This window comes from Myotis lucifugus, unplaced genomic scaffold, assembly GCF_000147115.1.
Source record: "Myotis lucifugus unplaced genomic scaffold, Myoluc2.0 scaffold_7, whole genome shotgun sequence".
Taxonomy (NCBI): Eukaryota; Metazoa; Chordata; class Mammalia; order Chiroptera; family Vespertilionidae; genus Myotis; species Myotis lucifugus.
The window spans coordinates 12,728,588-12,741,962 of record NW_005871055.1 but is presented as its reverse complement, the minus strand read 5'-3'; the positions used below and the strand labels follow the sequence as shown (position 1 = coordinate 12,741,962).

General features: G+C 37.7%; 1 protein-coding gene across 1 annotated transcript in view; it reads left to right on the top strand.

Annotated features, from left to right (window-relative positions):
* Window positions 1-13,375, top strand: part of COG6 (component of oligomeric golgi complex 6) — a 94,067-nt gene that overhangs the window by 7,581 nt on the left and 73,111 nt on the right. The window contains exons 3-4 of the mRNA XM_023749162.1: window positions 2,501-2,572; window positions 9,959-10,017. Of these exons, the coding sequence (XP_023604930.1) occupies window positions 2,501-2,572; window positions 9,959-10,017 (131 nt within the window). The remainder of the gene's footprint in view (window positions 1-2,500; window positions 2,573-9,958; window positions 10,018-13,375) is intronic.

Sequence of the window (13,375 nt, the reverse complement as noted above, 5' to 3'; positions counted from 1 at the left end):
CTCTATCTCTCTCCCTTCCTCTCTGTAATAAATCAATAAAATATATTTAAAAAAAAAAAAAAAAAGAATCAACCAATGAATGAGTAAATAAGTGGAACAACAAATTGATGTTTCTCTTTCTCTCTCTCTAAGCAATAAAGAAAAAAAAAAGAAATATTCAATTAATTACTGTTTGTGAATCTTCTTTAGTTCCTGATATGAACAAATTGGTAAAAAATTGAGACAATTGGGAAAATTTGAACACTGATTAGATATTTGTTATTAAGAGATTATTATTAAATGATTAGATATGTAAATAGCATTGTGTCCTTTTTTTGAGTCCTCATAGAAATACATATGGATATGTTTATGGATGAAATTATATGATATCTGGAATTCAAAATGATTTTGTTTGTGGGGGAAGGAGAAAGTGGGTGGGGAGAGAGGAAGAAAGTGGGTAGAGATGAAACAAAGGTGGTCACAAGTTGGTAATTGTTGAACCAGATCATATGTACATGGGCATTCATAGTATCTCAACTTTTGGATATTTTTGAAAATTCTACATAACAAAAAAGATTTTAAAGAATTTATCATACTCTAGTTGTATTTCACAACCTATAATTTTATTTAATTAGGGAAAAAAGAAGACAGTTTACTCTAAGTTCAAAGACTACAGTGTAAAAAGCCCTTGAATTACAATTTAGCAAATCTCTAGATTTAAGTCATATATTAAGAGATGTAATTTCTATTATTTTACAAAGCAAACCCATTTAATATGGTAGCTAAAGTAAATATTAGAAGTAGTTATTTTTGACCTAGCTGACTGATAATGTCATAGTACTGTTCTTTTTATATTATATGGTAAAATTTAAGGGAATGGTGAGATGAGTTTGTGTATCTGCTATTGCTGATATCAATTGATACCTGCTTCTTTTTTATTTATATCAAAACAGTTTAGAACTTAGTTTAGTAATTTGAATTACATACTGATTATAGACAGATATAAAGAGTAGCATTTGAAAATATCTAAAACATCTGGTGCTATAATTTTTATAATATAAAGTACTTAATAGAGAGAAGGGAAAAAATCTTAATTCTAGAACTGAGGTTTATGCTTATATTCTTATAAGTGACTTCCTAATTCTGGTTCATCCTCATGTTTTATATATAGCCCTGCTTTGCTGCTTTATTTTTATTTTTATTGATTTTAGAGAGAGAGAGGAAGGGAAAGAGAGAGAGAGAGAAAAACATCAATTTTTATTGTTCTACTTATTTATGCATTCATTCTTTTGAAAAATTATTTATTTATTTATTTATTTATTTATTTATTTATTTTTATTGAATTTATTGGGGTGACATTGGTCAACATAAATATATGGGTTTTAGGTGTGGGTTTCTATGTTACAAGATGTGTACATTGCACTGTGCCCACCATGTAAAGTCAAATCTTCTCCCGTCACCTTATATTAGGACCGCCTTCTTCTTCCACCCCCTTCCCTCTGGTATCCACCACACTGTTCTTTGTGTTCACGAGTTTCAGTTTTATATCCCACATATAAGTGAAATCATATGGTTCTTGTCTTTTTCTGACTGACTTGTTTCACTTAGAATAATGTTCTCAAGGTCAATCCATGTTGTTGCAAGTGGCAGTATTTTATCCTTCCTATGGCTGAGTAGTATTTCATTGTGTATATGTACCACATCTCCTTTATCCAGTTCTCTATCGCAGGGCACTTTGGTTGTTTCCATGTCTTGGCCACCATGAATAATGCCGCAGTGAACATAAGGTTGCATATATCTTTGTGAATACATGATTTCGAGATTTTTGGGTATATATCCAGAAGAGGGATTGCTGGGTCATACAGTAGCTCTATTCTCAATATTTTGAGGAATCACCAGACTTCCTAGTGGTTGTACCAGTCTACATTCCCACCAGCAATGAATGAGGGTTCCCTTTTTTCCACATCATTGGTTGATTCTTGTATGTGCCCTGACCAGGGATGGAACCTGCAACCTTGTCATTTCAGGACAATGCTCTAACCAGCTGAGCTACTTGGCTAGGGCTTGGCTGCTTGATGCCCCCAATTGGCCCACCCCTTCATAAAACTGTCCAGTTTCTACTGGAACGTCTGTCTGGGCATTGTGTTGAAAGGGGCGACAGTAAGACCCAGTCTACCACTGAAACTTTCATTCTTTGCATATCTTTCTGTTATGAGACACTGAATTGAAGTAGGAAAAAGAAGGTAACAGTGAATTATGAAGCTAAATGTGATTTTGTGACATATTTTCATAGTAAGAGATTGGTTCAGTTAAGCATTTGCCGTTGTTTATTTCACTAGTTTATTTTACACCTTTTCTAACGCTAGATGTTATTCTTTTTAATCATTTCCAGTCTTAAATATGGGATATTTAGTTATGTTTTGGGGAAAAAAAAAATTCATGGGTTGAAAATCAGGATTTGGCTAAGAGAAGAAAACAATTTTTAACAGTATATTTAATGGTGTTACTTTTCTCCTTTTAGGAACTTGAAAGCATAAATGAAGATGTTCAAGCAATGAGTAGCTGTTGTCAAGATATGACAAGTCGCTTACAGGTACTGTATAATGGCTAGATTTTAACATAGTTCCTGGTGCAAAGTAACTGTTAGATAGGTCTACAAAATGTATGGATATCTACTACATCATGCCCTATAGGAAGTTTGTAATATTGTTCAGTTAACTCCAGAAACCTTTATATTTTGATCTGGCTGGTACAGAGCTAACTGTGTAGAATTTTGATAAACCTTTCAATCCCACATATATGCTGTAAGTCCAGCAGAAATAATTTCTTAATAGAAAGCCTTAGGAGTAAGTTCAAATTTAAGCTTAATTATGATTCGTGCTCAGCCTAAAAAAAAAAAAAATCTCAGGAAAATATGTATAATTTTACTCATAGTCTGTTTATTAAAACTGTTCTGAACCTCTGTTTTGGCTGTGGAGTTAGCATTTAATCTAATTACCCTCAGTCATGTGATTCTGGAATAGGTTCTTCCTAAGTTAAGATTCAGTCATCATTATTTCTACTACCTTCACATTTTTATTACAAACTTTTATCTATAAGCTTCTCTTGGACCTATTGTCAGCTACAATTATTATAGGAAGAATCATGAATCTATGCATATTCCATAGAATAATTGTAGGTACTTGTGTGATCTGTCTGCAGAACTAGTCAATTTCCTGTTTCTAAAATTTTAGCTTTCCTAGTGTTTCTAATTTTTTTATTCTTAACTAACATATCAAATATTATTGCTATATTTATTTTCTAATTTTTAGATCTTTGTTAATTATACAATACCTAAATAATCATATAAACTTCTATATATTCTTTTCACTTTTTTGTACTTACTTTTGTTGTGTAGTAATTGATTTTGTTTGACTTTTCTTTCCAGCACTTGCAAGATTTCCTCATAGCTTTTTATATTGAACTAGAGGCCCAGTGCACGAAATTTGTGCACTCGGTGGGGCGGGTGTGGGGGCGCTCAGCCCAGCCTGTGCCCTCTCACAGTGCAGTCCGGGAGCCCTGGGGAGATGTCCAACTGATGGCTTAGGCCCGTTACCTAAGCCAGCAGTCGGACATCCTTAGCGCTTCTGTGGAGGCGGGAGAGGCTTCCGCCACCGCTGCTGAGCTCACCAGCTGTGACCCTGGCTTCTGGCACACTGACCACCAGGGGGCAGCTCCTGCATTGAGCGTCTACCCTCAATGGTCAGTGTGCATCATAGCATCCGGTTCGATCGATTTGCATATTAGCCTTTTATTATCTACTTATATAAAAACCCTGGGTGGTGGTCATCACGACCACAACCACCGCGACCAAGTGGAAGGAAGTCAGTCCTGCAGGGGATGTCTTGGCAACGGCTTCTCCCTCCCCCGAGCTGTTTCCCAGAGCTGTTTCCTGTAAGGGTGGGGTTTGAGGCAAGAACCCGCCCTGGGAGCGTGAAGGCATATCTTTCTAAAGTGTGCCGCACCAGCATGGCCAAGGGTGAACCTGAGTGGGGGCGGCTGAAAGGCTTAGAAAAGACAGACAAGAGAATGAAAGCCGGGTCTCGGTGGGACGCTGCTTCTCTGAGAGACAGCGACCACGCCCACAGCCATGCCTTTATTTTATAGCAGATGCTACGAGGCAAAGTAAGGGTGTGACCAAGATGTTTATAACATTCTCGTGGGTTTCAGTCCTACTCAGCTACATACACCTGAACTCTATCAAGCCTACATCACTCAGGCATGTGGGGCCACGTGTTTGGACCATAGGTTCAAGCTTACAACTATAGCTGTTGGCTATAATTGTGCTGGGAGGGCCCTGCCCTCCAAGCTGGGACTTGCACGTGGCGATGAGAGGACTGTGCCCTCTCATCAGTCCAAGGCTTGAACCTGTCCAAAACACTGTAGCGGCTCCCCGCAATAAAGTTTTAATTATGTTTCTTTGTTACTGATGTTGTGGCCCCACCCCATAACAAAGAAACAATTTCCGGAGGATGAGGCCCAGGAATCAGGATTTTAAAAAGATTCCCAGGTGATTCTAATGTGCAGCCAAGGTTGAGAACCACTGCTATAGATAATATTAAAAATATATCTAAATGTGCAATTCTTTGTCCAAAAAATGAGCATGTTCAAAAATTAAATGAAGAAAATTTGGATATACTCAATGGAGATTTTCACACATATTTGAGTGATGATTCCATTGATTCCACAGATGATGCTGAAAAGGAAAATTTTCCCATCGAATTTCTTAATAGTATTACTCCTTTGGGAATGCCGTGTCATAAATTAAAATTGAAAGTGGGTGCAATCATCATGCTATTGAGAAATCTCACTAGTAAATGGGGTCTTTGTAATGGTACCAGATTTATTATCAAAAGATTATGACCTAACATTATCGAAGCTGAAGTATTAACAGGATCTGCAGAGGGGAGAGGCTGTTCTGATTCCAAGAATTAATTTGTCCCCATCTGACACTGGCTTCCCATTTAAATTGATTCGACGACGGTTTCCCGTGATGCCAGCATTTGTGATGACTATTAATAAATCACAAGGACAAACTCTAGACAAAGTAGGCATATTCCTACCTGAACCTGTTTTTGCACATGGTCAGTTATATGTTGCTTTCTCTCGAGTTTGAAGAGCATGTGATGTTACAGTTAAAGTTCTAAGTACTTCATCACAAGGGAAATTAGTCAAACACTCTGAAAGTGTTTTCACTCTTAATGTGGTGTACAGGAAGATATTAGAATAAGTTTAATCACTTTATCAGTCATTGTTTGCATCACTGTTGTTTTTATATCATGTTTTTGTTGTTTTCATATCATGTTTTTGTTGTTTTCATATCATGTTTTTGTCGTTTTTATATCATGCCTCTGTTGTTGTTATATCCTTTTGTTACTGTTTATTTATTAAATTTATATATTATTTTCATATACATTTTACTAATTTCCTTTCATCTCTCACACTTCTATTATAGAGAAAGGGCAAATAGCAATATTAAAATATCTCTGCTAATTAATTCCCTTTTTAAAAAAATATATTTTATTGATTTTTTACAGAGAGGAAGGGAGAGGGATAGAGAGTTAGAAACATCAATGAGTGAAAAACATCGATCAGCTGCCTCCTGCACACTCCCCACTGGGGATGTGCCCGCAACCAAGGTACATGCCCTTGACCGGAATCGAACCCGGGACCCTTGAGTCCGAAGGCTGATGCTCTATTCATTGAGCCAAACCGGTTAGGGCAATTAATTCCCTTATAGTGTGCATGAATTTCGTGCACCGGGCTACTAGTATAGGATATTTAAAAATATTTTATACTACTTATTGTTTACATTCATTATTTTTTAATTTAATTTATTGGGGTTACTGTTGGTTAATAACATTTTATAGGCTTCGGGTGTACAATTGTATAATACATCATCTGTATGGCATTGTGTGTTCACCATCCTAAGTGCAATGTTAGGTGGAAAAGGACAAGAACCATATGATTTCACTCATGTATGATACATTCATTTTTTATTCTCAGATTAGAAGGTGTTATTTTGCAAATCTTAATTATTGGCACTAATTTATTTAGATATAGTGTTAATAGTACCCACTTATACTATCAACTCTAGAATAATGTTTTCAATTCATTTATAAAAAGAAGTATTTCTTGGTATATCCCCTCTCTTTTACATTATAGGGTGTTATAATGACTTATAGAGTATTATAATTTAATTAATTAATTTTTCTAAATGTTTGGATTTAGGACATTTTAGAAATTAATATTATGAGATACATTCAGAAATTTAATCAGAAATCTTTTGGTATGCTATGGTTTATCCCTTTGGCTGTGGTTGTACTTTAATAAATTACATTTGTAGTTTTTATAATTTAATGAGAAATAATCATCTTTAACACTGAAGATAAATTGACTAAAATTATTTTAGGGTAATCTTTACTAGTATTATTAAACATTAATTTGGAATTATTACCACAATTTATAAATGAAGAGTCGGGAAATAATGCAAAAATTCTAATTGCATAACATTTTACTCAAGTATCATATTTCAGTGATTAGTTGATGGTGGTGTTTGTAAGATACACCCTCTATTTAATAATTAACGAGGCTAAAAAGAAGCTAATAAGCATTTTATGATATTGATTTAGCGAAGCACTGTTTTTCACACATATTAAAATATGTTAATAAGTTTTAGAATTGAAATATAATATTTTAAAAAATTGTACAAAGCAAGGTAAAGGGTGGAAGTGGATCTTTAAAGCAAAATGACATTAGGAAAGATAAACATTTGAAGAAGTTATTGGATTTGAAGAGTAATAATTTTAGAAGAGTATCACGGAAGCTATCATGTTTGGCACCACTCATTAAAAGTTCATGATCTGCTGAATTATCTAGGTTTAAATCTATTTTCTTAAAAATATCTACTATTTCTTGGGCACTTAATCTGGTTGCAAGGAAAACAGACTCAATTAGCTTCCTTAGAGATGGGGGTGGGGCTCTGTTAATGACTGACGGGAGGTAGATAAATCCGTAAGAGAAAATGTCATTGACAATCTGGACTTGGCCTTTAAGAACCCAGAACTAGGTGGTGGTTGGGGGGTGTTTTTAAATCTAATGCAGCTCTAGAAACATTAGCAGCAGAAGTTTTCTTTTGGACTGACCCAGCATGAAAATGACCCCCAACCACCTTCGTGTGTTTTTTTCTGGTATTCTCTCTTTAACAGACTGCCCTCTACTCTGTGTGTTTTTGTCTAAAGTTTTACATATGTCTCCTTTTTCCCCAATTGACACCTCCCCCCCACCCCCAAGCCATTCCCACCTCGGGCAAGCCCCCACTGGCCCAGTGCCTGTGTCCATTGGTTATGCGAGCATGCATGCATACAAGTCCTTTGGTTGCTCTCTAACCACCTCCTCCCCTGCCATTTGTCTCTGGATCGATTCTTGTTCATCAAATTATGTTGATCATTATATCCCACATATGAGTGAGATCATGTGGTATTTATCTTTCTCCGACTGGCTTATTTTGCGTAGCATAATGCTCTCCAGTTCATCTATGCTGTTGCACATGGTAAAAGTTCCTTCTTTTTTATAGTGGCATAGTATTCCATTGGGTAGATGTACCACAGTTTTTAAATCTACTCATCTGCTGATGGGCATTTAGGGTGTTTCCAAATCTTAGCTATGGAAATTGTGCTGCTATGAAAATAGGGGTGCATATATCCTTTCTGAGTGGTGTTTCTGGTTTTTTTGGATAGAGTCCTAGTACTTTATAATTTTTATAATTTCCAGTTACTAGTGAATTTATGTATATACTAGAGGCCCGGTACACAAAAATTTGTGCACTCGGGGCGGGGGGGGGATCCCTCAGCCCGGCCTATGTCCTCTTGCAGTCTAGGACCCCTCGGAGGATGTCCACCTGCTGGTTTAGGCCCGCTCCCTGGGGGATTGGGCCCAAGCTGGCAGTCAGACATCCCTCTGGCAGCCCAGGAGCCCTCGGGGGATTTCCACTTGCCAGCAGGGAGCAGGTCTAAGCTGCAGTCGGACATCCTTAGCGCTGCTGAGGAGTCGGGAGAGGCTCCCACCACCACCGCTGTGCTGGCAGGCGTCAGCCTGGCTTGTGGCTGAGCAGAGCTCCCCCTGTGGGAGCACACTGACCACCAGGGGGCAGCTCCTGCATTGAGCATCTGCCCCCTGGTGGTCAGTGTGTGTCATAGTGACCAGTCATTCCCAGTCGTTCTGCTGTTAGGGTCAATTTGCTTATTACCCTTTTTTTTTTTTTTTTTTCTTTTTTTAATATATTTTATTGATTTTTTTTACAGAGAGGAAGGGAGAGAGATAGAGAGCCAGAAACATCAATTAGAGAGAAACATCGATCAGCTGCCTCCTGCACACCTCCCACTGGGGATGCGCCCGCAACCAAGGCACATGCCCCCGACTGGAATCGAACCCGGGACCCTTCAGTCCGCAGGCCGACGCTCCATCCACTGAGCCAAACCGGTTTTGGCTTATTACCCTTTTATTATATAGGATAGAGGCCTGGTGCATGGGTGGGGGCCGGCTGGTTTGCCCTGAAGGGTGTCCTTGATCAGGGTGGGGGTCCCACTGGGGTGCCTGGCCAGCCTGGGTGAGGGGCTGATGGCTGTTTGCAGGCTGGCCAACCCCCCTTTAGGGTGGGGGGTCCCCACTGGGGTGCCTGGCCAGTCTGGGTGAGGGGCTGAGGGCCATTTTCAGGCTGGCCAAGCCCCCCGGCGACGGAAGCTCCCAGCCTCTCCTTTTTTCTTTTTTCTTTTTTATTCTGGGATTTATTTACCTTCTATAATTGAAACTTTGTAGCCTTGAGAGGAGCTCAGAGCCTGCCAGGGCGGGTGGGAGGGAAGCCTCCTACTCACTCCAGCTCCGTGGCCACGGCCAGTTGAAAGCAGGTATCTGGGGTTTATTTACCTTCTATAATGGAAACTTTGTTGCTTTGAGTGGAGCTCAGAGCCGCCGCGGCAAGCGGGAAGTTTGGCTTCCTCCATCATTGGGGCAACCAAGCCTCCTGCTTGCTCCAGCTCCGTGGCTGCCGGCCGCCATCTTGGTTGGGTTAATTTGCATATAGTCGCTCTGATTGGCTGGTGGGCGTGGCTTAAGGCATAGCAAAGGTACGGTCAGTTTGCATGTTTGTCTTTTATTAGTGTAGAAACTCTTGACTCAATATCCCCTCAAGGCTTAGACCCTCTGTCTCTTTTTGTCTTACAACCATTTGTTTCTTCTCTCATTAATAACTGCCTTATTTCAGGTTTTTGAGAGAATCTGTCTTTTGTTTTAATCCACTTTATAAATATTTGCCTGTTCTTGGATAGAGCACCTTATTTTTCAGGATTTTGCTCCTGATTCTTTCAGCTCTGGCTTGTGGGAAGGGAGGACTGCGTGGTATGGAACTTGGTCAGGAGCAGCCTGTGTCTTTTAGGTAGGGCTGTTTCTAATCTTCACCAAAACTCTCTATGAGAGGTAGTTTTTATATCTCAACTCCCAAATTTTTATCTCTATCTTGGCCATTTCTGATGAGTATTTCAGTGCCTTAACTTGCAACTCCATTTAGAGGCCTCATGGTGTCTCAACATGTGCATAACAAGTCATATTCTTCATCCTTAACTTGCTCTTCCAGTGCTTCTGTTTCACAAAAAGCATCACAAATTGTTAAATTCCTTAGTCAGCATCCTGATATCTTTTTCTTTCTTGTAAGCCTTAGTATGATGTATGTTTTGAGAACATTGAGCGAGTTCTTCTTGGTAAAGGTAGTATATGAGCCTTAAAACTTATGTTTTAATTACGACTCAAGTGTTTTTATAAACTTTTGAGTTCTGGAGTATGATCTCCTTTGCTGTAGGTCTAAACTCCAGTAAGTGGTAGTATTAGTTTTATGAAGTATAATAACATTGAAATGTACTGATATTAGGTATGTTTATAATTTTAGGCAGCAAAAGAACAGACTCAAGATTTGATAGTAAAAACCACTAAGCTTCAAGCTGAAAGGTAAGTTCTTCTTATATATAATCACCCTTTCATTAATTTGGAGGTTAAATGGAAAGAAAATTATAGACAAAACCAACTCAAATTTAATTCAAAATATTAAAAAACATGATTCAAAATTGTTATAACATATAAGGTTTAAGCTATTGTCCAACATAAAACTTGATATTGAGGTTAAGGGATTTATTCCTTTTTTTGGAGTTGACTATGTGTTGTTTATTATTTGCTATAGGATTAAAAATGATTGCTATTTAAAATGTAGGTATATTTTTAATATATTTTTATTGATTTCAGAGAGGAAGGAAGAGGGAGAGAGAGATAAAAACATCAATGATGAGAGAGAATCATTGATCAGCTGCCTTCTGCATGCCCCCCACTGGGGATCGAACCCCAAACCCGGGCATGTGCCCTAACCAAGAATTCGAACCATGACCTCCTGGTTCATAGGTTGACACTCAACCACTGAACCACACCAGTTGGGCAGTATTTTTAGATTAAAAAAATTTTTTTTTACAATCATTGTCTATTTTGTTTTTAACTATGATTTATTTTCTCTGGTATATTCAAGAGGTAATTGTATAAATTCTTCTTGGAGTGGTTTACAAATAGGTATACTAATATTTGTTGACTCAATCAATACAATATGGAGTCATGTATCGTAGTGTGTATTATATTCTCTTGTAATTTATTGTTGGTTTCATTGTATCTTTTCTCCTACTAAATTGTGAGTTCCTTGAGAACAGTGACAATTTCTTACTCTCCTTGCGTCTCCAGTGCCTAACATGTGGATTCAATAAAAAATTTTTGAGTGCATGGATGTGGAATGCAATTATTGTAATGTCAGGGAAGGAACATAAAAACTGAAAAATAAGCATTGTATTGGAGCGTATAACATATATGGGATTCTGATTAATGTCTACAGGAAGAAATATTAGAACATTGTTCTTCTGTTCATATTTTTTCAAAACTAAGTAAGGTTATGATCATTATTTTAGTAAGCCTATCAGAGTGTTTTGGCCTGGTATACTTTTAGCAAGTGAAAATTTGTGACATTCTAGTATGCTAAGAGCTACAGAAATGTTGTACCAAGTGGATTTTGTGTGACTGTATCTAAGGAAAATTACATAGCAGAAATTATGATAACAAATTCCTGTGAACTGGCAGAGGTGTTTTTTTCCCCATTTTTAAATAAATTTTTAAATTTTTTTTACAAGAAACTTTGTTAAACAATTAGCTTTAGAAATAGAAATTCAGTGGGCTTATTTGGATAACATATTATCCTCATTCAGACAGTAAATGTATACAGGATATGAATATTTTTCTAACTGGTGTTGAAAAAGGTCAGTCATTGTGATAGCTGATGCTCTGACAGGTAAAGTTCAATGTAGAATTGTCTTCATAGAACTGCATCTTAACATTTCCCCTTAATATTTAGATCATTGATGGTCCAGAAAGACTAAATCTACATGATCATACTTCCATCTTTTTTAATACAATTGAAATAATTATTTATTATATATATTATTATCTCTTGTAAAAGCCCACCCGCCATTTCTCTCTGAACTGAAAAAAAATCTCTGGTGAATGTTTGTTTCTTTTTGAGGTATACTGTATTAACGTGGAAAGAATGTAGGCTTTGAGGACAAAAATCTGACTTCTAATCTAAATCTCATTAGATTTTTTATTTTGTACAAGTTATTTTTTAATCTCCCAGGGCCTCAGTTTCCACCTCTGATAGAAGAGAATAATGTCTGTGTGATGATTAACTAATTTATATAGGTGTAGAACGCTCTTGACATGTATCAGGAAACTGTACTCCTCCATCCCCCTCCTCTTTTGTTAGATAAAGAAACCTGTTTAGCATAGCTTATTTCTAATAGGCTGTGGTGGCTAGCAAGCTTAGGCTCTTTTGTGCTTAATTGCAGTAGCTTTACTCAGCTATGTTACTTGCTTTCTCATTCTATCTGAATATTTCTTATTTTATTTTTTAGTAGGTTTTTTTTTGTTGTTGTTGTTTTTAATCCTCACCTGATGATGTTTTTTCATTGATTTCTAGAGAGAGTGGAAGGGAGGGAGACGGCGGGGGAGAGAAGGGGGAGTGGAGGAACATATGTGGTAAAATTAAAGAGTAGTATGATTTTATTATTAGAATTTATTCCATCATTATTTTAAAAGTTGTCACCTGGAGATCCAGACCCTTGCTTTAGCAGTGTGGTCATTGTTAAGTATATTTTTGGGCCAAATCTTTTGCAGATTTAGAACCTATGGTTCAAAGTATTTATTTTAAAAGTCAACTGTGTTATTGGGAATTAACTTTAATGTTGTATGATCAAGATAAGTAATACTTAAGGGGATGGGGGGATGGGAAGGGATTAAACAAAAATTTTATATGCATATATGCATTACCTATGGACACAGAAAATAGGGTGGCGAAGGCCTGGAGCGGCGCAGGAACCGGGTGGAGGGGGGCAATGGGGGAAAAAAGAGGGACATATGTAATAATCTCAACAATAAAGACTAAAAATAAATAAATAAAAATGCCATTGCTTTCTCACACCACGTAATTTTAAAAAATAAATGCACAGTATTAGAGACAATGTTAAACATTGAATTTGTATAAATATCAAATATATTTTTCAAATTTTTGGTAGAAATTTTAATAACCTTTTCTTCATAACTTTTAATATAAAAATGTATACTTGAAATGCATACTATCAATTCCTGATCAAGACATTTTAAGAATGAGCTCTTTGAATTCTTGATTGTAATCATCAAAGAAAACTTTGTTCACACAAGTAAATGAAAAAAAGTATAAATGTTTTTATAATCATTTTAAAGTTTACAAAAGTTGAAGACTAATAATTCTTCCTTTTCTTTAAATGGCAAATGTAATGTTCACATTCTTGTGATAATATAAATAAATGAATTTTGAAACCCCCAAAAAAAGTAATACTTGATTTGGTAAAAATAAAATCTATGCTAATAAAAGGGTAATATGCTAATGAGACTGGATGTCTTCTGAACATCCTTCCTGACAAAGCCAGGGGCGTGGCTGACCTGCAAACCGCTGGCGGCCTTGCCCAGGCTGGCCCCGCCCCCCAGGGGGGACCCCACCCTGATCGTGGGCGTGGTCGGCCTGCAAACCGCTGGCGGCCCCTTGCCCAGGCCACCCCATCCTAGCAGGGACCCCCACCCTGATCGGGGGTGGGGCTGGCCTGCAAACCCCATGGCCCCTGCCCCAGCGGCCCCATCCCCCAGCAGGGACCCCCCCCCCCCCCCCCGATCCGGGTCCCCCTTCAGGGAGGAGCAGCCGGCCCCCACCCGTGCCACCAGGCTCTATCTCTATATAATAGAAAGGGTA